The following is a 27350-nucleotide window of genomic DNA, read 5'->3' as shown; positions in this document are numbered from 1 at the left end:
AACCGCATAACAATCATTCTACCGGAAATAGTAAGCGACATACAAACATGCTGTGTCCCAGGTCGTACGATCCATTCCTCGCTTGCGCTGACTCGCGATTTATTCACATACGCTAGAAGAACGCAATTATCTGGCGTTTTTGTTTCCTTGGACCAGGAAAAAGCTTTTGATCCCGTAGAATGGAACTATCTCTTCGCTATGCTTGGCTTCCCAGCACATTTAACCGACACCATCCGTTTACTCTACACAGACTTAGAAACGTCGTTAGCAGTGAATGGCTATACATCTGAACCTATTGCAGTAAGTAGGGGCATTCGATAAGGCTGTCCCCTCTGCGCAATTCTCTTTGTATTATGCATAGATCCTTTATTGAAACAAATGCAGAAATGTACTTCGATACGTGGTTTCCCTCTTCCAGGCTTGGGCGAAGTGAAAGTAGCGGCATAGGCCGATGACATCTTGTTGTTTATTCAAAACATAGATAGCTACACAGCCTTTCTGCGAATATTCCACAACAGTTACCTGTTGGGAGCACGTCTTAATCCCGGAAAAGGCAAGGCATTGTGCTTCGGGGTGCACATTGAAGAGTTCCCTGATGGCGTCCAAATCGTCCAAGGCGTTAAAGTCTTAGGTGTAACTTTCCTTTCGACTGGTGAGGTAGCCCGCACCAAATGGAAAGAAATCCAACACAAAGTGGACAGACGCATTGAAGTCGCCAGAACGTTTCAACTACCTTTTACTGAAAGAGCTTATCTAATAAATCCAGCATAACAGCGCCATTGCTTTATGTAGCTAGAATTGCACGACCACCTCGACGGGTTTTGCTGAGAGTGGCTACTGCGTGCGGCTCCTTCTTTTGGGATGGCCACGCCGAAGCTGTTGCCAGAGCCTTGGTCCGCCTACCACTGAAATGGGGAGGGCTCAGTGTACCTAATCTTGATGTAATGGGCCGCATGTTGGTTCTCAAAAACACCTGGGCACTCTTAGAGAACTCATCGTATCGAGGCAGCCAACTTGTAGTGTATCCGCTAGGAACCTCTAGAGGACTTTTTCGTTTAGCAAACGACACGGGACCAGCTGCTGAGCAGCCACCAGCGTATTACACACATGTTATAAAATCTTTGCAACAATGGCGAAACGATTTTCCTGTTCAAGAACTTATGTAAATGTCCCCTCCCCGACATGAGCGAATGAATAGCATTTAAAAGCCTATCTGAAGAACAACGCCGGAAATGCCAGGCGAAAAGACGCTGGACTCATACAAACACGTCTCTCCCCTCCGAGGTCTGTGACCTAAACTGGCTCAGGGAATGGGGGGCTTTACCAACGGCCGACCGCCTTGTGGCGTGGGGCGTGGCGCCATCCGCCTCATGCACGCAATGCGGTCGCGTCGAAACACTGAACCATGTCTTCCATGAATGTATAGTAGCGCGCACCTTTTGGCGCATGGTTACCAGGATGTTCCAAACAAGTATGCAGTGGATGTCTAGCCACAGGGATAACTTTGTCGTACTCTTAGTAGCTATAGGAGCCTTCCTCTTATGGAAACGAAGGGGACCGACCTGCCTGAGGGGACGCCCCCAGAGAGCCATGTTTCCCCTACTACATCGGCTAAAAAACATAATGCTTATGCATTTTAACGCAGAACTAGTCATGCTGGGAGAGCAGGCTTTCCTCCGACGGTGGTCTACGCGATTTATTATTGTAAAAAATAACAGGGTGTCCATGCCTTTCCTCCCTTATTGAGGTAGTGGGCTAGTGCTTGTGCCACTGTGACATTACAGTGTGTATTCCTCTTCTCTTCTTTATACATGTATTTTTGTGCAATATTGTTCTTGAGTGCGAGAGCAAATTTTCCTCACAGGTGAATGCAAAATATCACACTACACTGGGAATGACCTCACCTTGTTTGTTCATATAGCCTTACTGTTCATTTAAGTTTAATCATTTCGATGTCATGAATGTCCTGTCTTTGTTGTACAATTTTCGCATTGTACATCACTGCATACGCTATAGGTTCTTTCGCTGTATATAACAGCTTGCATTGTACATACGCACTGTTCACCATTGTCCATTTTTATGTGTGCACATAAGCTGTGTAAGATATATCCGGAAATAAAATTCTCTTTTACGCCATTTGTGCAAGACTGCTACTGTAATCGAACTTTCCGTTTACCGGGCACAGGTTCGCCAAAATAGACAGTTAAATCCTAAAATAAAGTCTCCTGTCTTTGGCCACGTCACGACCCCGCGACATCTGGTGGAGGTGCTGCTTTGTTCAAGTACCGGACGCCCCCGTCAAGCCGTGAACCCAGCCCACGTCGCGGAGAAGACACCGACGCCAACCAGGAGCAGCGAACAACCGCCGACAGCAAGGGCTACCACCGGAGTATGGGCTTCTACAAGACAAGGCGCGGAAGACCAAGGCCATGACCGCGACTGCAGCGACAATGACAACCGCAGCGTCCCAGCCCACGATGGTCATGCATCAACCCAGGGAACCACCAATTTTCCATGGGTCATCGTATGGATACCCGGAGTCCTGGCTAGAAACATACGACCGTGTGGCCGCCCTCAACCACTGGGACCATGACGAAAAGCTCCGTCGTGTGTTCTTCTATTTGGAAGACGCCGAAAGGACCTGGCTTGAAAATCGGGATTCCGCACTGCGAACGTGGGATGTTTTCTGCGGCGCATTCCTGCAAACGTTTGCGATCGTCGCTCGCAAAGAGAAGGCCGCTGCTTTAATAGAGACCCAGGTTCAGCTACCAAATGAAAATGTCGCCATTTTCACAGTAGAAATGACCCGCCAATTCCGTCACGCTGACCCAGACATGCCTGAGGAGAAAAAAGTTCGTTTCCTCATGCAAGGGGTCAAACAGGAGCTCTTCGCGGGACTGATGAGAAATCTATCGAACATCGTCCAAGAATTCGTAGCCGAAGGGACCACTATCGAAAAGACCCTGGACATGCGCACCCGACAATATAATCGTCGCCTGACTCCAGAATGCGCTGCTGCTCAAGCCAGTAACTCCGAAGACCTGCGTGAAACAATCCGAGCGATCGAGCGGGAAGAGCTGCGCAAACTGTTGCCTTCGGCGCAGCCTCAAGTGGATTCGATCGCCGACATTGTGCGAGAAGAAGTCCGGCAATCGCTTCGAATTCCCCAAGCACCGCTGCCCGAGCCGGAAGCTATGAGCTACGCCTCTGCAGTGCGCCACAACGCTCCTTCCCGTCCACGCCGAAACGCCGCCCCATCGCACTTCTTTCGACAGACGCCACCGCCGCCACCGCCCCCACCGACGTCATACCACTGGCCAGCGGCCGAGCGCAGTGCGCCGAGGAAGACTCGCGTCTGGCGCACCTCTGACCACCGCCCGCTCTGCTACCACTGCGGCAAAGCCGGACACACATACCACCGTTGCCAGTACAGACAGATGGGACTCCATGGCTTCGCAATCAATGCACCGCGACCACAGCCAGGAGAACGACCACGTGACATCGCCGACTACCTGACAGCAACTCAGTGGCACACCACGAAGCCCTTCGCGTTCGCCGTCACCCAGTGCCGCACGACACCGCACCACCGGCAGTACTATGGCCCAACGCGGGGCCGGTCTCTTAGCCCGTATCCGGGAAACTAAGGGCAGCAACCGATGGAGGTGCGGTTGCTGTGTGACGAACTACCGAAGATCCTCCGACGATGACGCCGCCGCGACAGAGCTTTCCGAACACAACGCCAACCAGGCAAAGCCCTGACGGCAAAACCTCACTTACCGAAGGTGACCTGACGACGCAACATGGAAGCAGCGGAACAAGCCGACGCAGCCGTGACCCGACGCCACGCCCTAACTGTAATGCGAGACGGCGAACTAGCGACCTCGACGTCCTTATCGACGGCCACAGTGTGACCGCTCTCGTCGATACTGGAGCCTACTACTCCGTCATCAGTGGGTCATTCGCCGCGAAGTTAAAGAAAGTTAGGACAGCTTCGGAAGGCCCTGAAATCCGCACAGCCGGAGGTCATCTCGTAACGCCTTCAGGAATCTGCACAGCGAGAGTCGCCATTAACGGCCGTATTTATCCTACAGACTTCGTAGTCCTACAGTGTTGCTCGAGAGATGTCATCCTTGGCATGGACTTCTGATGCCTCCATGGTGCTGTCATCAACCTAAAAACAAAGTCGATAACGTTATCCACTGAAGAAGCACTACCGCCGCGCACGCCGTCAGAACACCATGCCTTGAATGTGCTGGAAGAACAAGTCACCATTCCGCCTCGCTCAAGCGTCCTTATGGTAGTCGGCGCTCCTAAAGCACCTGACTTGGAAGGTGTCGTTGAAGCAGTCAGCATCTGTTGGACACTCGAAATATTTGCGTCGCAAGAGGAATTTCAGAGCTACGGAGAGGCAAAGCAATGGTTATGCTCACGAATTTCAGCAATGAGTACAAACATGTGAGCAAAGGAACAACGGTCGCATACATCGAAGAAATTGTCGAAGCCACCAGTGCTTTCGCCCTCGCCGATTCTGCGGAACCTGCTCAGAGGAACCAAGCCTCTCCCATAGCTTTCGATGTCGATCCCAGACTTCCGAACCATAAGCAAGAACAGCTCAAGGCCCTGCTCCTGCAATTCGAAGATTGCTTTTCGTCGTCATCGAAAATTCGGCAGACCCCAATCACAAAACATCACTTCATAACTGAAGAAAATGCCCGACCACTCCGTCAGAGTCCGTACAGGGTTTCGACGTGAAAACGTTAAGCCGTGAAGAGACAAGTTGATGAAATGCTGCGGGGTGACATTATCCAGCAGTCGAAGAGTCCAAGGGCATCCCGCGTGGTGTAAGTGAAGACAACAGATGAGACCCTTCGTTTCTACGTCAAATATCACCGCCTGAACAAAACACAAGAAAGGGCGTGTATCCTCTCTCAAGAATAGACAACGTACTTGATCGGCTCCATAATGCCAAGTACTTTTCGTCAATGGACCTCAAGACTGGCTATTGGCAAATTGAAGTCGGCGAAAGAGATCAAGAGAAGACGGTGTTTATACCACCGGACGGCCTCTTCGAGTTTGAGGTGATGGCTTTCGGTCTTTGCTCAGCGCCTGCAACGTTTCAACGCGTTATGAATACAGTACTGGCAGGATTGAAGTGGCAGACTTGCCTTGTGTGCTTGGACGACGTCGTCGTGTTTTCCTCGAGTTTTGACGAGCATCTTTGGCGCCTTGAAACTGTACTTCAAGCCATCAAGACGTCCCGACTCACACTGAAGCCAGAAAAGTGCAGATTTGCGTACGAAGAGCTCTTGTTTCTGGGGCATGTTATTAGCAAGTCTGGAGTTCGTCCCGAACCACGGAAAACAGCCGCCATAGCCGACATCCCGCCGCCCACTGACAAGAAGGCGGTGCGCCGATTTCCGGGCCTGTGCGTCTATTATAGGCGGTTCGTGAAAAACTTCACCCGCATCGCCGATCCTCCCACTAACCTTACCAAAGCCGACGTGGAGTTCAAGTGGGGAACGGCGCAGGAACACGCTTTCCAGGAGCTTAAACATCGCCTTCAGACGCCTCCGTTACTTGCCCATTTCCACAAATTCGCCGAGACAGAAACACACACTGACGCAAGCAGCGTAGGTTTTGGTGCCGTTCTTGTGCAGAGGGCTGATGGATTTGACAGGGTTATTAGTTACGCCAGCCGATCGCTATCAAAAGCAAAGGGCAATTATTCCACGACAGAAAAGGAGTGCCTCGCCATCATCTGGACTACGTCGAAATTTCGCCCCTACGTCTACGGCAGGCCCTTCAAAGTTGTGAGCGACCACCACGCCTTGTGTTGGCTTGCCACCTTGAAGAACTCTTCAGGTCGCCTCACACGATGGAGCCTTTGACTTGAAGAATATGATATTACTGTCGTTTACAAGTCCGGCAAGAAACACTCTGACGCCGACTGTCTCTCTCGTGCGCCTGTCGACCAACCACCACCCGACGACTCGGATGACGGGTACTTCTTGGGAACGATAACTACCGACGACTTCACTGAATGACAGCGGGCCGACACGGAACTTAAGGCCCTAATACAATACCTCGAAGGCAGAACCACTGAAGTCCCGAAGATATTCAAGCGCGCACTTGCGTCATTCTTCCTGCGAAACGGTCTTCTACAAAAGAAAATCTTTTCACCGCTTCAAGCTAAGTACCTCCTTGTGGTGCCTTCAGGTTTGCGACCAGAACTCCTGCAAGCCCTGCAGGACGATCCGACGGCAGGGCACCTCGGTGTTTCTCGCACGCTCGCGAGGATACAAGAAAGGTACTACTGGCCACGTCTTACCACCGACGTCACTCGTTAAGTGAGGACATGCTGGGACTGTCAGCGACGCAAGGCACCGCCGACAAGGCCAGCAGGACTTCTGCAGCCAATCGAACCACCTTGCCGACCTTTCCAGCAGATTGGTATAGACCTACTGGGGCCGTTTCCGGCGTCGGCTTTCGGAAACAAGTGGATCGTGGTAGCTACCGACTACCTCACCCGCTAAGCCGAGACAAAAGCCCTTCCCAAAAGCAGTGAATCTGAGGTAGCTAAGTTTTTCTTCGAAAATATCGTCCTACGTCACGGCGCCCAGGAGGTCCTTATCACCGACAGAGGAACGGCATTCACTGCCGACTTAACTCAAGCGATCTTGGCATACAGCCAAACAAACCACCGCCGGACGACAGCGTACCACCCACAGACCAACGACCTCACCGAGCGGCTTAACAAGACGATCGCTGACATGCTGTCAATGTATGTCGATGTCGAACACAAGACGTGGGACACCATTCTTCCGTATGTGACCTTCGCATACAACACGGCGGTGCAGGAGACGACGCAGATATCTCCATACAAATTAGTCTACAGAAGGAGCCCGGCAACGACGCTCGATGCCATGTTACCCAACGTCACCGATGAAGAAAACCTCGATGTGAGCGAGTACCTTCAACGCGCCGAAGAAGCCCGACAACTTGCGCGTCTTCGTATCAAGAATCAACAGACGACCGACAGCCACCGTTCCAATCTTCGACGACGCTTCGCGGAATACCACCCCGGTGAACATGTTTGGGTGTGGACGCCGATACGCCGACGTGGACTTAGTGAAAAGCTTCGGCGACGGTACTTCGGACCATGCAGGGTGGTTCGACGTCTCGGCCCACTTGATTACGAGGTTGTCCCTGACGGCATCGCGAACTTCAACGATGCCAATCGCGACCTGAAGTCATCCATGTCGTGCGCCTCAAGCCGTTTCATGCGCGTTCACAAACCGAAACAGTGTCTTTTTTATTATTATTATTGTATCGTAATTTATTCATTGTACTTTCTCGCATTATTGTTGTACGTTCATCTTTAGTTAAAGCATCGGGACGATGCCTTTTTCAGAGGGAGGCAATGCCACGTTCCATTTCCCAAGTTTTGTTATCGTCCCAAAACACTACACAATTCTCAGCGCAAACCGCGCCTGCAGTTTTCGAGAAGCTTCCGCACTGTAGTAGATCATTTCGATAAGATCACGCTTACTCTGCGAACGAACCTACGCCACCGCCAGCGATAACGCTAGAACATTCGACGGCAAGAGCATAAATGCCGACGCCCTTGGCCGCTTGTCAGTAGTTGATCGACGGCCGACGCTCCGTTACTGCTATTTGTGCAAGACTGCTACTGTAATTGGACTTTCCGTTTACCGGGCACAGGTTCGCCCAAATAAACAGTTAAATCCCAACATAAAGTCTCCTGTCTTCGGCCACGCCACGACCCCGTGACAATATTGTCCTAAAGTTGTTTGTGTAGTTGCATGCAATGGCTTCTAACACTGTGACACATGAAAATTTGTTTTTTTAATGAAAACATTATTGAACAAAATTTCAGTAGTAAGGACTGTGTGCTTGTACCGCCCAAATCAATGCGCAATTTTTGCAGCAATAAAGCAATGCTTTACTGCAAGATGCTGGGAGCGCACAGCGCCGCAAATGTGCGACACTGGTAACTGCGTTCGCCGACAACCGAAACAAAGTGCCGTTGTCCGCACCGCTATCGTCATTCCTTAGTAACGAATGTTTTTGTACGCATGCGTATACGACGCTCAGAAGCTCCAGTTTAACTTGGTGCATCGCGCGCACAATGTCATAAAACTCAAAACATGGCGGAAGCTGTTGAAAAGCTTTCAGCCGCGGTCAGTATGCTGGCAAATTATCGCTCACTGCATAGTTATGGACGGAAGTTTGTGACCCAAGCAAGGGACGGACTTGATGTTTGTGACCCAAGCAATTTTGCATAATCGGCTTACAAACGGGGACAGGGTAGGAAGCGTACAGCCATGAAAAAGACGACACCCCTTTTTCGCCCGATATCCGGTGGATCTATAATCATTGTAATATATAAGTTGCAATATTCTAAAGCTGCACATTATTTTATAAAACCACTCAATTCTTCACCAGTCGCCCACAGTGTGTATGCGGCACTGACAATGGGTGAACAAGATATCAAATGCCTTCTCTGCATTGCGCGTGTATTTTGCAGGTCCCTCACGGCTCTCTGCAGTCTCCGTGACTCCGGAAGGTGAACGAGCTCACGTCTCTTGGCTCGTATCCGAAAAGCGCGTATACGATGGCATCGAGGTTGTGTGGAACTGCAGCACCACCGAAGCTGTGTTTAATATAAGACTATCAAAACGCACCTACGGCGCCGCAGCACCTCTATATGGTGAGAACCCTGATTTTACGTTAACTCCTTCACGCAATGACAGCTTCAACCACAATGAGGTAATTTAAAATTAGAATTAGTTATTATTGTATGCAAAGCATTTCTCAGCGGGCTGCAGGCACTTTGAGGGTATGTCTGTCTGTCTGCCTGTCCGTCTCGCCATCCGTCCGTCTGTCCGTCCGTCCGTCTTTCTGTCTGTCTATCTGTCTGTCCCGCCGTGGTGGTCTAGTGCCTAAAGTACTCGGCCACTCAACCGGAAGGTCAAGGGATCGAATCTCGGCTGCGGCGGCTGCATTTGCAATAGAAGCAAAAATGCTGTAGGCCCGTGTGCTCAAATTTGGGTTCACGTTAACGAACCGCAGGTGGTAAAGATTTCCGGAGTCATTCTCTATGACGTCTCTCATAGTCATATTGTGGTTTAGGGACGTTAAACCCCACATAACAATCAAACATTTATATATAAATATATATATATATATATATAGATATATATATATATATATATATATATCTGTCACTCTGTGTGTCTTTCCAGCCACCTGCATCTCGGTGCTCTCATTATAAACCCCACTGTAAGAGGGTTATAAGAGGGTTATAAAACCACCATATGAATAAGATAGACGCCATAGTGGAGGGCTTTGGAAATTTCGACCACGTGGGGTTGTTTAACGTGCACCCAAATCTGAGCACATGGGCCTACAGCATTTTCGCTTCCATGGGAAATGCAGCCGGCGCAGCCAGGATTCGATCCCGCGACCTGCGGCTCAGCAGCCGAGTACCTTAGCCACTAGACCACCACGGCGGGGCAACAGTACTGGTACCACGTTCAGAAATAATGTGAATCTAGAAAAAATGTAAGGCTAATGTGTGCAGTATTTCTATGCAATTTGCGAGTGAAAAACAGACACCACTTTTGCTTTTTGGTTAGTGTGCGTTCACGTGCGTCTTCTAAACGAGACAAAATAGTTAAGTATACATGTACGAAAAATTGCAGTTCCACAGAAAAGGTCGAAGCAATGAATGTGATAGCTACGAAGTGGAAAGTTATGCGAAGCAAGGCAAGCAGCTAAATGTGTTCGATCATACCTCACGTAATTCAAGCAAACGGCTGCTCTATGTACCGAAGCCGTGGTGTGAGTATATATCAAATCTCAAATCGTTGGCAGCACAGTATGTTTATAAGCCATCCCCTGATGCGTATGGAGATAGCGAGCACGCTATAGTGCTCGCGACCGCGCCCGTTTGAGCAGCATTCAAAGTTTCTGCTCGAGTGACTGTCAGCCACTAACTCATTCTGGACATCTGAGAAGGCATCTGCGCTCGTCCGCTTTTCTATTTTGGCTTCGCCGTTCCATTGGATCAGTCTCATTACTTCGCAATCGTTAGTAACGGTGGTTGTTTTTCCAAAATCTGACAGCCGGAAGGGGTTCTTCGCACGAAAGGCTTCAATGCTCTCATTCTACATAAGCCAACGTTCTTAGACAAGCGTTTTACTCCACCAATTAAAAACCTAATTAGTTAACCTTTTATAACTGTACCAAAATACGTATTTAGCAAACTTAAGGTGCCTGCAGCTATACAAAAAACAAGTGCACGTGAAAGCGGTGAACTGGTGTTCGCAATTTTCTGATCTCTAAAGATTTTGGACACATATGTTCAAACAAGTGTAAACAAGAATCAATAACTGACACAGTTGTAAGCTGTTGCATTAATACACTCTCAGGTAAATAAAGGAAAGTGTAAAATAAATAAAATACCAGAAGCGGTGCGTTTTTCGCCAGTATATTTTACGCGCTGCAGCAATGGGTTGTCTGTGAATGCTAACAGCAATCGCACGACCTCGTACCTTGTGCCGTACATTCATCCACCTTATGCTAGCATTATTCCTATTGGTATAGTATGACAGGAACATTGAAATCTGTGAAAACCACTGTCATTGCTAGAACCGCTGTCTTCTCTTTATGTTATTAGTATCGTGCCTACATGTATTTGCAGTTCCATCCGAAAACGCCGAGAAATGCACCTTCAACGCCTCGACGTACCTAGACAACCAGAATGGAGCAACATATTACAGTACACCCGTACAGGCTACCCAAAAAGGCATTGTCCACTGAACAGGAAATGGCGCGTGACGGGCATATCTTGCCAATGCCGACTAATGCTCATGGAAAGGTCCTTTCAACAAACGTGAAAGCAAAGCTTCGCTGTAACGTGTTTAGCGTGCCATGGCATCCCCTTGGTATTCTTGCCTTTGAGCACATCGCTTTTAAGCGCAAAATAAAATGAGCTGCCTTTTTCCCAAACCTTGAGAAGACGAGTTGCCATTCACCGCTTGGTACTTTTATTAGTTCCTTGCCAATTTATTAGGTGTTTCGGACTAATACACCGTGTGGTTAAGTAGCGAACTTTTTTAAAGCGACAACAGAAACAAGAAAAGCACGACACTCGCACCTAAATTTATTTCAGAGAAAAAAATATTTCACATATATGCACCCACGCACCTCACCCCGTCCGACAACGAGATGAAAGAACACTCAATGAAAACTCATTCAATAGCAAGTTTTGCACACTTAACGATAAAAATCGCGGCATGTGTAGAAATAAGTGCAACAGTTTATGCATTCTTATCCACGAAACAAATTTTTGCGTGCACTCAAGCGATAAATACGGAGAATGTGCAGCCTCTACGTTTTGAAGAAATATTAACGTAAATCTTAAGAAAGTACAGTTCAAGCTAATTTCAAAACGTTAAAGTAGAAACTTACACGCGCTCAAAACGAAAATCGGCAACAAGAAAAAAAGCGCTGGTTAAAGTGTCCAGTGGTACAGTGTCCGCTACTTACAGTATCACTGTAAAAAAGTGGATAACTATAAGATATATGACCAGTCTCCAACAGGCACCGCTCTCAACCTTATTTTTGGATTCTTTTCTTTTTGAAGAAGTTGAAAAAGTTTTTTTTTTCTATTTCTATTCATCAATTCTAAACTAAGTTGATGACTTTTTTAAACACAAACATGTTTCATGTCGGGTTCTATGACGGCTCCGCTGTCGTATATTCATTCATCACGGGTATGACGTATTAAAATATATACTAAAACATTGCACAGAAAAAAAAACGCGAAGCAAAAGTTCAGCAGTGGGGCGTCGAACCACTTTGCAGCTAGCGACACAATTCCACTATGACACGGAGCTTACCCTGTATGGTTGGCGAGCAGGAAGCCTATCATATACATCAGAAACAGTTCGCCCTCCTCAGAGCTGCGTTTTTATCATCAGTAGCGAGATGGCGTGACGGCATCGCGTTGCGTAAGGTCCCTCCATAATATTTAAGGTAGCGACATCTGCCGCGCGCGCCACCTAGAAAGTTCCTGTAGCAGACCACGCCCAGCTTTAAGCACGGCCTTCAGCTGTTGAAAAAATATCTGCACATGCCAGGAAATAAAAGCTACTGATGCCTGACTGTGATGAAGGCCAAAATAAGGGCCCAAAATGTTAAAGCTGTGCCTGTATTTCAAATAAACATTGAAAAAGAGAGCGGAAAAAATGTTTGATCTCCTAGATTCGGCATTTTTACATCTTGTTTATTCGCGTTCGTATTACATTGCGTTTTTCAACCTAAATTAGCTGCATATAATTTAAAGAACGAAGGCACGTTGATTCGCTTTCATTTCACAAAATAGTCGAAGCCCTTGACGGAAACAACAACGAGCCGGGATCGAAGACAACCCGAGGTGAGTTTACCCGCGGCTGCCCTTGGCGCCTGCCTTGGTCGCTGTATTGGCCGTACCTTGGCGACTGCGTGCGCTTAATCCGACTGCTCTCCGCCTTTCTTGCTCGTAAGTGTGCTGTGTACATATAGCGGTCACTTCGGTCAAACAATGCATCTGACAGCCATCCGGAGCGAAAAAATTTCGACATTGCGTTGCTGAAACGCGATCCTCGCTGAAAGTAAACATCCTGCGCACACACGTGGATACTAAAATTTGGTGGAAACGCTTGCGCTAACAGTCTTCTTCTCACTGCGTGCGGCGATTGCCCGACCACTTGAGTGTCTTTTGCTATTCTGTGCTACGAGTCAACGCAAGCGTCACGACATTCCAAAGCGGCGTGTCATCGCCAATCGTCGAATTTGTTCGTGTTGCAAACGCGACCTAACCGCGCAGAACACCATGGTGTAGTTAAAATTCTTCGACAAGGCTTCTTGTGTGCGCGTGTGTGAATGCGGTTATATTCCGGATATGAGCAACGTCGGTACGTAACCTTGAATAACCGCGTGCATTTTTAATAGTGTGTTTATGCTTTTTCGATTTGCCTTTGTGCCTCTCTGAAGCGCACAAGCTTCTCAAGAATTAAAGATCCTTCAGTAAAACGCCCGCGAATTGGCCTATTTATTGTTGCACTTTATTTTGCTGGCGATTTTATATCGCTTCTGATGTTTTTTTTTTCCTACGTTAGTTCGCACCTTGGTGCTGTTCATCAGTGAAATAGCATTGCTGTTTACCGAGACATTTCGTTTAGTATCCGAGTGTGAGGGTAACCTAAGAGTAACAGAGTAGACAATAATGTACTTTGATATAGTTTTATTATTTGCTGTCCAGTAGCTGTAGATATGGGGTATTTATTTATTTATTTAAGAAGATACTGCCTGTCAGAATGTCATATGTGCAGCGGTGAGTGATACATGTAGGAAATATACAGTGATGGCCAGTGGCTATATGGTATTTATTTATTTATTTAGGAACATACAGTTAGTCCGAATGCCATACTTTAGGAAAGGGTCAGCGATAGAGTGGGAAGAACACAATTCAGGAAATACAGTGATGGCCAGTAGCAATGGCTATGTGGTATTTCTTTATATATTTTAGAACATACAGCCAGTCTGAATGCCATACTTTAGGCAGGATCAGCAATACAATGGCAATAACACAATACAAGAAATAGACAATGCGTACAGAAAAATATGAAATATAGAACAGATCATAATGTAAGAACAAGAGTATTATTTGTTTAAAACAAAAGCCTGAATGATACACAAACTCAAACAAAGTTTCATAATACCACACAATTAATACTACACGAGCAATACAGTAACAGCAACTACCACTTATTTACCATAACGGCTTGACATATACACATGCCACCTTGCACGGGCTGAACAAAGTTTTTCATCCATCCATCCATATACACATGCAGCACAAAAATATAATGACACTAAGTTGTACAACTACGTAAGGTTATGCTTGCTGACAAAAGCTGCGGCACATGCCACCCACAATGCAAAGTACAGGGTAACACAGGTACTTACTAGTATATTTATTTACACATTACGCTTAGGATGTGCTTCCAACTAAACAAAAGGACATGACATGAAGCTGGCACTGAACAGTAAGGGTAGCCTAAATCACTAATAAAATGCAAAAACAAAGAACAGCCACATTTACAGTAGTACAAGACATATCATACATTTTACACAAACTTTTCTACCAGTACTACCTAATGCTACCTGCAGCTACATGCATTCCAATGCTTCGGCTACCACACTTCTGTGAGCTTTGAATTTTTGTCATAAAGAGATGGTTTTTCTTTTTCACGAGAATTGAGATTCTAGTTCTTAAAAACGTGGCGAAGAGTTTGTCCGATATGTAGTGGCATGTAGGGAAGCAATTTCCCAAGTACAGGGAACTTTGAATGGTACTCTGAAGTTTAGATGCAGAAACTCTGTTTGCAATCAATGCATCTTCATTTAAGCGCACATAATTTTCAGTAGCCTCTATAATCTGCAAGACAGCTGGTGATGGGACTGTCAATGCCGGCTTCTCTTTGTTGTAGCACCTCAGCATTGTGAGCTTGTTTCCCTCGGCTGAGCTTGTGATTGCTTAAACACAGGCTTGACAGGAGTTTGCCTTCTTGACTTGTGCAACAACATAACCAGCAAGGTACTCCAAGGATTCATGTTCTAAGTCTTGAATATCAAGGAGGTCAGACGAACGAACAACATACATTTTCCTTTCATTTGGTTTGTTGTTATCGGCCATGCCAGTCAAGAGAAAGCAGTCTTCTTCAGTGCAGCTGCCGTCCTTACTTGGCCTCAGAAACTGGGCCATCGTAGCAGCTCGAAGCGAAAACTTGAATTCAAGTACACGAGGCACCGGGTTCTTACACCTTAGTGTAGAGAAAAATTCTCTAGGGCATCTTGGCCGAACCGGCTCAGGAGCAGAAACTTTAAGTTGTACTTTTCAAGAAACAGTGCCTGCAGTAGCAACACTGATGTCGCTAGGATAATGCCAGTCTGCACTGGTTTTCAGGTGGCTTTTTTTTTTCATCCCCAATACATATTTTTTTCAAAAAGTGCAATTGTTTCTTCAAGAAACTGAAGAGCCTTTCCGTATTCAACATTATCAAAATGGCTCAAAGCCAGTTTTGTTGCTCTGGAAGCCATGAGTCTAAACCATCGAAACATCATCTGAAGAAACCATGCAGTTGTCAAGGCTGGTTTATCTAATGTTCCATTATCTACAAGCAAACCTACCGCAGCAGCAGTGGCGCTGTTGGTAAGGCTGAATGCTGACCCCACCTTCATTTTATCATAATGGCTGGGGTCAACTGAAGAAGGCTTCAGTTGGCGAGATAGCTTCAGCTCTGCATTGCTGTCTATCTCGACAAGCTTCTTTATAGGCTCGATGGATATTTCATTTCCTGGCAGATTGTTTTTTTTTCACTACTTCTTCGGGCAAGTATATCTTCTGGCCCTTAGTTAAGTGGCTCCTCAAGTTCTTAAGGAGATGAGGAACGCCAGCCATAAAAAAGAGTTGCCTGGATGCATCACATGGGTGGGGACACGAGGTTTTAGGCTGGCTGTGCTTGCCTACAATTATACCGAACAGTTTCCAGACGGCTTGGTTCCCCCCTCTCATGTCTGTCACCACAAAAACTACTTTCAGGGAAATTGCCTCACATGCTTTTATGATGACAATGATTATATCCTTAACTGTTTTGGCATGGAATGAATTTCCAGTCAAATGGTAAGCAACTGTTTGCTTCCAGCGGGTTGTTATCCCACCGAGCATAAATACCAGCCCATTAGTGGCCAAACAGTCGGGTGGCAGTGTTCCGTCTGCAAGAGGTATAGTTGGGGCTCCAAGCACTGTTCCCGAGGACGGGTTGTACACTAAGCCTGGTGCAAGCTGCATCTCATCGAGAATTAAAGGGGCGTGCCACTCCTCTGGTGACATGAGGCTAACCTATGGAGTGGAAAGATTTAGTTAGGTGACGCAAACAGCGGTGCTATGGTAACAAGACAGGTCAAGGGTCATGGGCACCTGTCTGTGCACTTACCTTTAGTGCGAGTGACGCCATGATGTCCTCCAGCAAACCTGGTGTGAACTTGTACCCTTCCAAGTGACGATGTAGGGTGCGTTCTGTTGGCAGAGGTTGTCCAAGCTCCCTGACTGAGTCATAGCCACATGTTCCGCAGGAAAGTCTCATTTTCTATGCCTTTGTAACAGTCTTCTTTGTCCATCGAGTCCCCTGCATTGTTGCCATCTTCACACATTTAACTTGGCCTTCAATTAAGTATTTGTTTAGTCCTGCGACAGGGCGCTTATTTGCAGTTAGTGCCTGGAAACGCTGCCTCTGAGCGAGTTGAAGCTTCCGTCGCGTCGCCTGAAGTTCAATTTCAAGCTGCGTCACCCTCTTCTGTAGAGCTGCTTGTATCAAGTGACCTGAAATAGTGCACCGAAATTAGGTCTAAAGCAGTTGTCATTGCTAAACAGGCCAGAGCGGGGGCTAGGTGGTGCTTCATATTGAAGATGTCACGCTGATACAGAAAGCGCATGCGCGGAACAGCCTGTTTGCTGTTTTCTGTATGTGTATTCTTTATCGGTGCGATATCTTTCCTAGTTTTAAATAGCATTGTTAAGAATGCGTTGCTGACAGCAAATGACCTGCATGAGAGCAGAGAAGCGCAACACAAAAAAATCAGATAAGCGCAGGAATATCTAACATTCCCGCATGTTTCTTCTCCCTTGTTCTCTTCATGCAGTTCATTTTCTCGCACTCTGCACGAGTTGCACACAAATCGGTACTGTTACGGGTATAATGTAATGGTATTTACGAAACAAAGGGCCTCGACCTCCTAGTAGCATGGAAACTTGCATTGAAAGAAAGGTTGTGTCAGCTTCCGTAAGTATGTCGCTATGCGTAAAAGAAGCATTGAATGACGGCACACAAAAAAAAATTCCAACAAAACTGTTTAACTCACCAGCCTGTGTACTTTCTGGCTGGAATGGAGCAGGGATCTGTAGGTCTAGTTGCATATCAGGAACATCTGCGTAGCCCCACCGCGGTGGTCTAGTGGCTAAGGTACTCGGCTGCTGACCCGCAGGTTGCGGGTTCGATTCCCGGCTGCGGCGGCTGCATTTCCGATGGAGGCGGAAATGTTGTAGGCCCATGTGCTCAGACTTGGGTGCACGTTAAAGAACCCCAGGTGGTCGAAATTTTTGAAGCCCTCCACTACGGCGTCTCTCATAATCATATGGTGGTTTTGGGACGTTAAACTCCACAAACCAATCAAAGAACATCTTCGTAGAGCACAAAGCAAGTTGACAACCAGCAATGTAGAGAGGCATTGGTATCTCACATGCGGAATACACATGCTTTGGTCCACACAAACTATCTGCCTGTTTGTTTGGATCAGCTGTAGACACAGCTTTATTAGACGTGAAGGTAAGTTTGAACCATATTTTGCAAGATAAAAAAGATTGTAAATTACAAAATATAAAATATCTCTGTGCTGTCTGCACGGCATATATCGTCTGTATGTGAACGGATGAAGAGCATAAGCATTCAATTTACCAGCTGATGGAAAGGTAGGAGCTCACAGACGGGAGAAACTTACCATTCTCAGTGTCGACTAACTGGGGTTCGACATCGATCTGTGTGTTTTGCTTGACTTTGGGGTCATCTGGGTAGGACACATGAACATAATGACAAATGATAGCTCAAGGATTGTTTTCATTGCAATAATCAAGTTTGACTTGAACGCTGTGAATAGCGTTCAAGATAATTTGTCCTAATAAACACCGTGAACACACCAGTACTTTCCACTCTTGTTCTTTTAGGGGGTGGCTTGCGTGGCTTTGCAACTGGCCGATGCAAAAAGATGCTTGGCGTCGCAAATGGCCTTAGCTTCTTTTCAGCGGTATTCTTGAGAATAATCGGTTCAAACTGGTCTTCTGTGAAATGATCCTGTAGCAGAGTTGAAAACGACTTTCTGAACATGTTGTAAAGCGAAGTTAACAACACGCGCAGAGATAGAAAACTAGCGATAGTAGAACTCACTGCTGAAATTTATGAATGTTTATTGCTATAACAATAATAATAATTGCTGGGGTTTTACGTGCCAAAACCGCGATATGAGTAAGAGGCATGTCGTAGTGGACTGCTCCGGTAATTTCGCGACTACTTGGGATTCTATTACGTGCACTGAATACGCGCCGTACACGAGCCTCTAGCATTTCACCTCCATCGAAAATGCGACCGCCGAGGACGGGATCGAAGCGCGTCTTTCCGGTCAGCAGCCGAGCACCGTAACCGCAGTAACTGCCATACAACGACGGCGGACTAATTTAGGTCGTGTGCAACACAATGCGCGGATATCTGTCAGCGAGTTAGTGCGCTTCCCTCGCTTCATTTACTTGCATGCTAGGCTCGTGGTGCATGACCTACGCCAATAGGTTTAAAAAGCACTAAAATGAATAATCTCGACAAATGTGGGCCATCGAAACCAGTGCGCATGAATTAAATGCTATTGCAGCTCGGCACATGCACGCATATGCTTTTTCTTGCGCCTTTGTGTCGCGTTACTTAACTCGAATAGTCGTGCAGTGGCCGACGGTTCGAAGTCTTTCCGTCCAATTCTGCGCAACCACACTTTTCTTCTGGTTAAGTTCTGCTTGCCCCGCGGGATGCAAAATAACTTCTTGCCGTCTTCCGTCCGGTTGCGGCACCCAAACGCACAGCAACACGGCATATCGCACCTTCCAGAACGAAATCACCGCACAACGTGCAAAGCGGAACAGGCGAAGCGAGCGCTCTCCTCCCGGACCGCGGGAACCTTCATGGCGTAGCAAGGTCACCTGTCACAGATCGGCCTATCGCGGGCGCCGTCGGCTTCATGAAAGCTTTTCGTTACTTTTGAATTTAATGAGGGACTTTAGCGTTGCGCCCCTCTTGCGTTTCTTTGAGCGCACGGCTCCACGCGGTATGGTCTCTCGGACTGCGCGTGGGCTTATCAAATCAGACTCGCGATTCATTAGAGCACGAAGGTCACTCATCGGAAGACTACATGCTAGCTTTCAATGACTTCTTACATAGCGAATTTCAGAATTCAAAAAGAAAAATTGTAATGGCCGGTGATTTTAATCTTCCGCATATTAACTGGGTGGAATATAAAGCGGGTCAGGTTGATGTATTACCATCCTGAGCTCTCCTACATGGGGTGTTCTTGCTCAGTATGGTTCAAGTTGTACAGGAGTGCACACGAGTACACGAAAAAGGTGGACCTTTACATGATCTTGTATTTCGGAGTCCATCACTGGCTGAACAAAAGTACACTTGTGAAGTGATGGACGGTATTTCAGATCACAGTATGGTGACTCTTCAGCTATTGGGCATGCGTCATGAAGCGCAAGCCACAATGTCTGTACTAGTGCCCAATTACTCTAGAACGGATGATGTTTCAATTCTGGACTTTTTTTGACATTGATTATGAAGATTTTAAGCGCAATGCTGTATGTGATAGTTCAACGGTTGATGATGCGTGGAAAAGGTTTAAAGAAACTTTACACACACTAATAAAACGTTACATACCTGACCAAAAAAAAAAAGTTTCAAAGAATGAATGCATGGGTTTCGCGAAAAATTATTCACATGAAACGACAACTAAGGCGCATGCGGGCGAAACGAAAAAGTAGTAAAAAAAGTCTCAGATCAGCTGACGTAACGACGCTCTCTTTGTCGTTCAGAGCTGAGCTGGCTGACGCAAAGAAGCCATACATGAATGAATCTTTAACGCAGTTTATTGAAACAGCACCGCAGAAATTTTGGTGATATTTATCGAAAGAAAAATCAAATGCTGTGTATTTAAATAAAGAAACCGGCACTGTATTCGATAGTTTTCAGTTAGCCTGTACTTTTAATGATTATTTCAAATCGGTTTTTACGGACGATGACGGTATACTGCCGGAATTCAGCCTAGGTTGACCTGCCTCGCCAATCCTTGATATTGTAGTTACACAGGAAGCCATTTGTAATCTTCTTCTGAACCTTGATGAAAAGAAATCAACTTGCTTAGATGGCATACCGAATGTCTTTTTAAAAAGGTATGCTCAATGGTGCTCTTATTATCTCACTGATATATTTAACAAATCTTTGCGTGAATGACAGGTTCCTAATGACTAGAAATGTGCTAAGGTCATACCGATTCATAAAGGAGGTGCTAAAGACTGTGTAAACAACTACAGGGCTGTGTCTTTGACAAGCACGAGCTGTAAAACACTGGAGCAAGTACTTACTAAGCACTTAAGAGAATTTCTCGAAGAGCACACACTAATGGTAGAACAACAACATGGTTCCAGGCGAGCTTTCTCGACAGTGACAATTCTCACCGAGGTTTCACATTTCATTAGTCAAATTTTAGATGACAGAGGTCAATTTGACATTATTTTTCTTGATTTCAGAAAAGCATTCGACAAAATACCACATCCAAAATTGCTGCATAAAATTAGCACGATCCTGCAGAATGATGAGCTCATAAATTGGATAGCGGCTTATTTGATAAACAGAGAGCAAGTGGTCTGCATTAGGGGCACAAACAGCAGGAGCCAGTCGGTAGGCTCAGGAGTTGCGCAGGGCTCTGTCATAGGGCCACTGCTGTTCTTACTGTATATTAATGATATGAACAGCGACTTCTGCCTGATGTTTTCATTAAGCACTATGCTGATTACACAGTCATCTATTCAAAGGCAGAATCAAACTACGACCACAAAAAGCTTAATGAACATCTGGGCATGATAGGCTCTTGGTGCAAAAAATGGCAAATCGTGTTGAAACCAAGCAAAACAGTTTTTATGCTGATTACAAGAAAAACCAATCCTCTCTTATTTCGTTACGTCATAAATGACGAACCACTCTGCCGTGTGTCAGAATATAAATACCTGGGTGTTTACGTCACAGATAGCTTGAACTGGAACCGCCATATAGATTACGTCTGTGATAAATTGCAAAAAAAACTTTAGATGCTTCGTCGGAGGCTCGGTGACGCGACACCTGAAGTAAAACTTATTGCATATAAAACCACAAAACTTCCGTTGCTGGAATATGCATGCCCAATAAAGCCATTTACGCAAAATAATAAAGTTCAATGTGAACAGGTCCAAAATAGAGCCTTAAAATTTATTTTTAATTCCTACCGTAGAACGCAGTCCGTAACAAGTCTAAGAACTAGGGCTCATATTCTTACATTGCACGAAGGAATGAATATCAACAGCATGAAATTCTTTTTTCAGATATTCTATGGTATCTACAAAACAAAGATAACAAAAATTTTCACTCTAGACACGTCCCATTCACGGACAAAGCACACCAAACACATTAAACCTCGGAGGCATAACACAAAATCGTTCAAGCATTCTTTTATTGTATCTGCTATTGACACATGGAATAAGGTACTGAATGACGTTGTACTGTGTAACAATGTTAAAGATTTCGAATGTGCGTTTCAAATGTTGAACTGAGCTGTGATAAGGCACTCACTTGCTCACCCGTGTTCTGCCGTGTTATGCTGCATGGTGCGCATTGAATGTTGGATATTTTTATTTAGTTTTTGCATCGCTTTTGCTTTCTTTGTGTCTAATTGTAAGATGTTCTACTTTTCCATTGACTTTTAAAATTTGTATGCCCAGATGAGCAACTCCTGTTTTGGCATGTATGGTAACAGTATGAATAAAGAAAAAAATCTTGCAGCCACGGCCGCGTTAACGAAAGGAGCACGCTGCTTGCATACGATGAAGTAAGAATCATGGCTTCATGCCCTCATTCTGTGTATACTTGTGCGTTTGTTTCGTGGATCTTTCTTTCTTTCTCTTTGAGCAGCGTGCTTTAAGTATCAAGCTGAAAAAGTTGTTTGTCCGTGCTCGTGCTGTGTATGCTTATTTCTGGCATTCTTTCTGTATGAGGTGCACACTGTTAATTTCGATCTTGCCGTTTTCCGCATGAAATTTCAATTTGTTGCTATAGCATTCATTCTTTCGCGCTTGTGGCAAAACAAACAAAAAACGTGGCTGATCCCCTTAATAGAAATCAGTATAATACGAAAGTGAAATATGCCTTCACAGAGGAAGTTAAGCGTTTATTGCGGATTGTTTTGGCAACAGCGAGAAATTGCAAAGTCACGTTAGAAACGCCAAGCATCTCAAAACTTGCAGCGCACACCTCAAGCAAAACCACGCACAAAATTAGCACACACAGGACTAGGGCGACTAACAACTGTCACAATTTCTCCTGCGTCATGAGTCAGCAGCACGCTCCTTTCCTATACGTTGCCGTGGCAGCTTCGGAAGTGACTTTCGTCCTCTTGCAAATCCGATGAGCGCGCGCGCATGAGAGACCAGGCTCCGTGGGGGCGACGATTCGGGGAGGCGGCGACCTTAAAAACACGTCGAATGCGAGACTGTCGCGCCTCACCACTGACAACAGAAACGCACTTAAGTTTCTTAACTCTGAGGACTTCCAAATTTTGTACATAAATTTTATTTGATTTCTTTAAATTCCCTAATTGGGTGTTTGACTTAGGGGTGGATATATATATATATATATATATATATATATAAAATAAGGGAAAGAAGTGTATACCTAAGGGCTCGTTTTTCCGTGTTTTTAACACAATAATAATGAGATATAACAGACAGTAATGCCAAGGAATGTACAGGGGAAGTTATTAACATTAATGGAATGTAAATAAGAAGAAAGAAAAGTGGATGAAAAAATTACCAACTGTAATCAGGAATCGAACCTACGACCTTCGAATTACGCGTTCGATTCTCTAACCACTGAGCTATTACAGCGGCCCTCCCTCCATCCACTTTTTTGGGTTTATCTGTGAATTTAGAAGTAGGAGCGACAGTCAGCGCCATCTATAAGCCAAACAACGAGTGTGAAAACACTCTTATGCGCATGTTTGGCGTCACGTAGCACGTGAACTTATTATGAGCGGGCAGCTGATTAATTGTCCCTCTTATACAACCTAAACACACAAAGTCTGCCAGTACGAGACCCTCGTTCAATGAAATAAGGGAAAGAAGTGTATACCTAAGGGCTCGTTTTTCCGTGTTTTTAACACAATAATAATGAGATATAAGAGACAGTAATGCCAAGGAATGTACAGGGGAAGTTATTAACATTAATGGAATGTAAATAAGAAGAAAGAAAAGTGGATGAAAAAATTACCAACTGTAAGCAGGAATCGAACCTACGACCTTCGAATTACGCGTTCGATGCTCTAACCACTGAGCTATTACAGCGGCCCTCCCTCCATCCACTTTTTTGGGTTTATCTGTGAATTTAGAAGTAGGAGCGACAGTCAGCGCCATCTATAAGCCAAACAACGAGTGTGAAAACACTATTATGCGCATGTTTGGCGTCACGTAGCACGTGAACTTATTATGAGCGGGCAGCTGATTAATTGTCCCTCTTATACAACCTAAACACACCAAGTCTGCCAGTACGAGACCCTCGTTCAATGAAATAAGGGAAAGAAGTGTATACCTAAGGGCTCGTTTTTCCGTGTTTTTAACACAATAATAATGAGATATAACAGACAGTAATGCCAAGGAATGTACAGGGGAAGTTATTAACATTAATGAAATGTAAATAAGAAGAAAGAAAAGTGGATGAAAAAATTACCAACTTTAAGCAGGAATCGAACCTACGACCTTCGAATTGCGCGTTCGATGCTCTAACCACTGAGCTATTACAGCGGCCCTCCCTCCCTCAGTGGTTAGAGCATCGAACGCGTAAATCGAAGGTCGTAGGTTCGATTCCTGCTTACAGTTGGTAATTTTTTCATCCACTTTTCTTTCTTCTTATTTACATTCCATTAATGTTAATAACTTCCCCTGTACATTCCTTGGCATTACTGTCTGTTATATCTCATTATTATTGTGTTAAAAACACGGAAAAACGAGCCCTTAGGTATACACTTCTTTCCCTTATTTCATTGAACGAGGGTCTCGTACTGGCAGACTTGGTGTGTTTAGGTTGTATAAGAGGGACAATTAATCAGCTGCCCGCTCATAATATGTTCACGTGCTACGTGACGCCAAACATGCGCATAAGAGTGTTTTCACACTCGTTGTTTGGCTTATAGATGGCGCTGACTGTCGCTCCTACTTCTAAATTCACAGATAAACCCAAAAAAGTGGATGGAGGGAGGGCCGCTGTAATAGCTCAGTGGTTAGAGCATCGAACGCGTAATTCGAAGGTCGTAGGTTCGATTCCTGCTTACAGTTGGTAATTTTTTCATCCACTTTTCTTTCTTCTTATTTACATTGCATTAATGTTAATAACTTCCCCTGTACATTCCTTGGCATTACTGTCTGTTATATCTCATTATTATTGTGTTAAAAACACGGAAAAACGAGCCCTTAGGTATACACTTCTTTTCCTTATTTCATTGAACGAGGGTCTCGTACTGGCAGACTTGGTGTGTTTAGGTTGTATAAGAGGGACAATTAATCAGCTGCCCGCTCATAATAAGTTCACGTGCTACGTGACGCCAAACATGCGCATAAGAGTGTTTTCACACTCGTTGTTTGGCTTATAGATGGCGCTGACTGTCGCTCCTACTTCTAAATTCACAGATAAACCCAAAAAAGTGGATGGAGGGAGGGCCGCTGTAATAGCTCAGTGGTTAGAGCATCGAACGCGTAATTCGAAGGTCGTAGGTTCGATTCCTGCTTACAGTTGGTAATTTTTTCATCCACTTTTCTTTCTTCTTATTTACATTCCATTAATGTTAATAACTTCCCCTGTACATTCCTTGGCATTACTGTCTGTTATATCTCATTATTATTGTGTTAAAAACACGGAAAAACGAGCCCTTAGGTATACACTTCTTTCCCTTATTTCATTGAACGAGGGTCTCGTACTGGCAGACTTGGTGTGTTTAGGTTGTATAAGAGGGACAATTAATCAGCTGCCCGCTCATAATAAGTTCACGTGCTACGTGACGCCAAACATGCGCATAAGAGTGTTTTCACACTCGTTGTTTGGCTTATAGATGGCGCTGACTGTCGCTCCTACTTCTAAATTCACAGATAAACCCAAAAAAGTGGATGGAGGGAGGGCCGCTGTAATAGCTCAGTGGTTAGAGCATCGAACGCGTAATTCGAAGGTCGTAGGTTCGATTCCTGCTTACAGTTGGTAATTTTTCATCCACTTTTCTTTCTTCTTATTTACATTCCATTAATGTTAATAACTTCCCCTGTACATTCCTTGGCATTACTGTCTGTTATATCTCATATATATATATATATATATATATATATATATATATTGTACAAACGGAATAAATATGCGGGCTGAAAGGGTGATAAAGACTGGCCGGTCACGTGATCTGTAATAAAACTTGTGAAACAGAACTAATGTAGCAATGCGGCGATGAAGTGCAAGCGTTGATAGAGATTATTCTTCTTTCAATGATGACACACTGACATGATACGAATATGAAGAATAAATAAATCGTACCGCGCGGTTTTCTATAACCGCAAGTGAATTTGTTAGATATGCCTGAGGTGGGCTCCAAATGGCAGCTGCGTACTCAAGTTTTGGTCTGGTGATAGATTTGTACGTTGGAAGTTTTGTATATTTAGGAGCGTGACGTAAATGCCGTTTTAGAAATCCGAGCAATTCGTTAGCACCCGTGATTATGTTCATGACATGTTCACCCCACGTTAGATCATGCGACAGTGTAACACCTATACTTGTAAGAATGTACCGCATCCAAGGCGACGTTGCCGATTGTGTAAGGGAAAATTAAGGGGCTTTGACGATGCGAGAAGGACAATGATTAGCATTTTGTTGGGTTAAGTGTCATGAGCCACTGATCACACCATGCTTGAATGGAGTTAAGGTCATCGTGAAGTGATTGCTGCTCAGATGAGTTAGAAATGGTACGATAAATGACGCAATCATCGGCGAACATACAATTGTGACATAAAACGTGCAAAGGTAAGTCGTTTATATAGATCAAGAACAACAGAGGGTCCAATATATAACCCTGAGGGACACCAGACGTTACTGAAAGTGGGTTAGAATTGTGCTCATTAACAAAAAAAAAATGCGAGTGGTCCTTTAGAAAGGCTTCAATCCAATTAGGAACACTGGGGTTATTTTTTAAGCCAGAAAGCTTTAAAAGAGAAGCTGATGTGACACTTTATCAAACGCTTTCGCGAAGTTTAATAAGATGAAATCAGTTTGTTGATTACAATCTAAGTTTAAGTGCAAATCATGAAAGAAGTTAGTGAGCCGAGTTTCACAGGAGAAACCTTTACGGAAACCATGTTGTGAACAATGAAAGAAGTCTGTTGAATCATAAAAGGCCACGATTTGTGAATAAAGGACATGCTCGATGATTTTGCACGGTCTGCTTGTTAATTATATTCGACGGTAATTCAATGGTGACTGCTTACTGCCGAATTTATGTATGGGAACGACCTTTTCCACTTTCCAGTCATCGGGTAAGTGACCTGTTAAAAGGGACTGGGAACACAAAAGGCATATTAAGCAGCAGAAGTATTCTTCGTATTTAGCAAAAAGTTTGAATTGATTTCGTCAAAACCAGCTGATGATGTGATCTTCAGATGTTCTATACGGGAACATCTGAAGGTTACGTCTATGCCATCAATGGAAAATACAATGGCAGGCATCAGAAGTTCACTAGAAATACGCGTAGATTTTAACACGTGTGGAAGAATGGCACGAATATTAGTAAATACACTTGCGAATGCAGCGTTAAGTACGTCCGCACATTCTGCGTTACCTATGACACCATTGTTTTCATCGGCTAGTTTTATCGTGTGTTCGTGTTCTGGGTTAATTACACGCGAAAATAGTTTTGGGTTCAGTGTTAGCATACCAGGAAGGTGGTTATGAAAAAAACTTGTACTTAGCGTTTTGTATAGCTTTTAGGTATTTGATTTCTTTTGAGTAGTACTTATCCCACATAAATAGGTTCTTTTTCTTTGGCACCTCAAAAGTATCTCTTTTTTTATTTTCTAACCACTTTAGTGATTTGTTAAACCATGGTTTGTTTATTTTAGCGCGGAAGCTACATACAGGTATATGGTTATAAATTAGTTCTAGTACTTTGTTCTTGGAAAGCAGGCAATTTTCGTGCACTGGACGATTACAAAAGTCCGTCTCAAATACAAGAAAAAAACTGGTTAGCTCGTTAGCTCATTGTTAATAGCTTCATAATTGGCCTTATCATAAAGTCGAATTGTTCTTTTAAGCTTCATGTACTAGTGGTGCAATATTAAAAGTTAGATCAATAACTTTGCT

The 27350-nt window shown here is 44.9% G+C and overlaps 1 protein-coding gene and 5 non-coding genes across 7 annotated transcripts in view; 4 read left to right on the top strand and 2 right to left on the bottom strand.

The window, feature by feature from the left end:
* Positions 1-11034, top strand: part of LOC119160793 (receptor-type tyrosine-protein phosphatase F) — a 223567-nt gene extending 212533 nt beyond the window's left edge. For both annotated transcript variants that reach the window (XM_075880872.1, XM_075880871.1), the window contains 2 exons: positions 8549-8731; positions 10727-11034. In XM_075880872.1, coding sequence (XP_075736987.1) covers positions 8549-8731; positions 10727-10845 — 302 coding nt within the window. In that variant the 3' untranslated portion in view covers positions 10846-11034. The remainder of the gene's footprint in view (positions 1-8548; positions 8732-10726) is intronic.
* A 12204-nt stretch (positions 11035-23238) lies between these two features.
* Positions 23239-23311, bottom strand: TRNAT-CGU (transfer RNA threonine (anticodon CGU)). Its single transcript has one exon. It is a non-coding gene; the product is annotated as a tRNA-Thr (tRNA).
* Positions 23312-23694: 383 nt separating this feature from the next.
* TRNAA-CGC (transfer RNA alanine (anticodon CGC)) lies at positions 23695-23767 on the bottom strand. The gene has a single exon. It is a non-coding gene; the product is annotated as a tRNA-Ala (tRNA).
* Positions 23768-24225: 458 nt separating this feature from the next.
* TRNAT-CGU (transfer RNA threonine (anticodon CGU)) lies at positions 24226-24298 on the top strand. Its single transcript has one exon. It is a non-coding gene; the product is annotated as a tRNA-Thr (tRNA).
* A 383-nt stretch (positions 24299-24681) lies between these two features.
* Positions 24682-24754, top strand: TRNAT-CGU (transfer RNA threonine (anticodon CGU)). The gene has a single exon. It is a non-coding gene; the product is annotated as a tRNA-Thr (tRNA).
* A 383-nt stretch (positions 24755-25137) lies between these two features.
* Positions 25138-25210, top strand: TRNAT-CGU (transfer RNA threonine (anticodon CGU)). The gene has a single exon. It is a non-coding gene; the product is annotated as a tRNA-Thr (tRNA).
* The last annotated feature ends 2140 nt before the right edge of the window (positions 25211-27350 follow it).

The sequence above is a fragment of the Rhipicephalus microplus genome, chromosome X, assembly GCF_043290135.1.
Source record: "Rhipicephalus microplus isolate Deutch F79 chromosome X, USDA_Rmic, whole genome shotgun sequence".
In the NCBI taxonomy this organism is placed as follows: Eukaryota; Metazoa; Arthropoda; class Arachnida; order Ixodida; family Ixodidae; genus Rhipicephalus; species Rhipicephalus microplus.
This window is presented reverse-complemented; position numbering and strand designations above follow the sequence as displayed.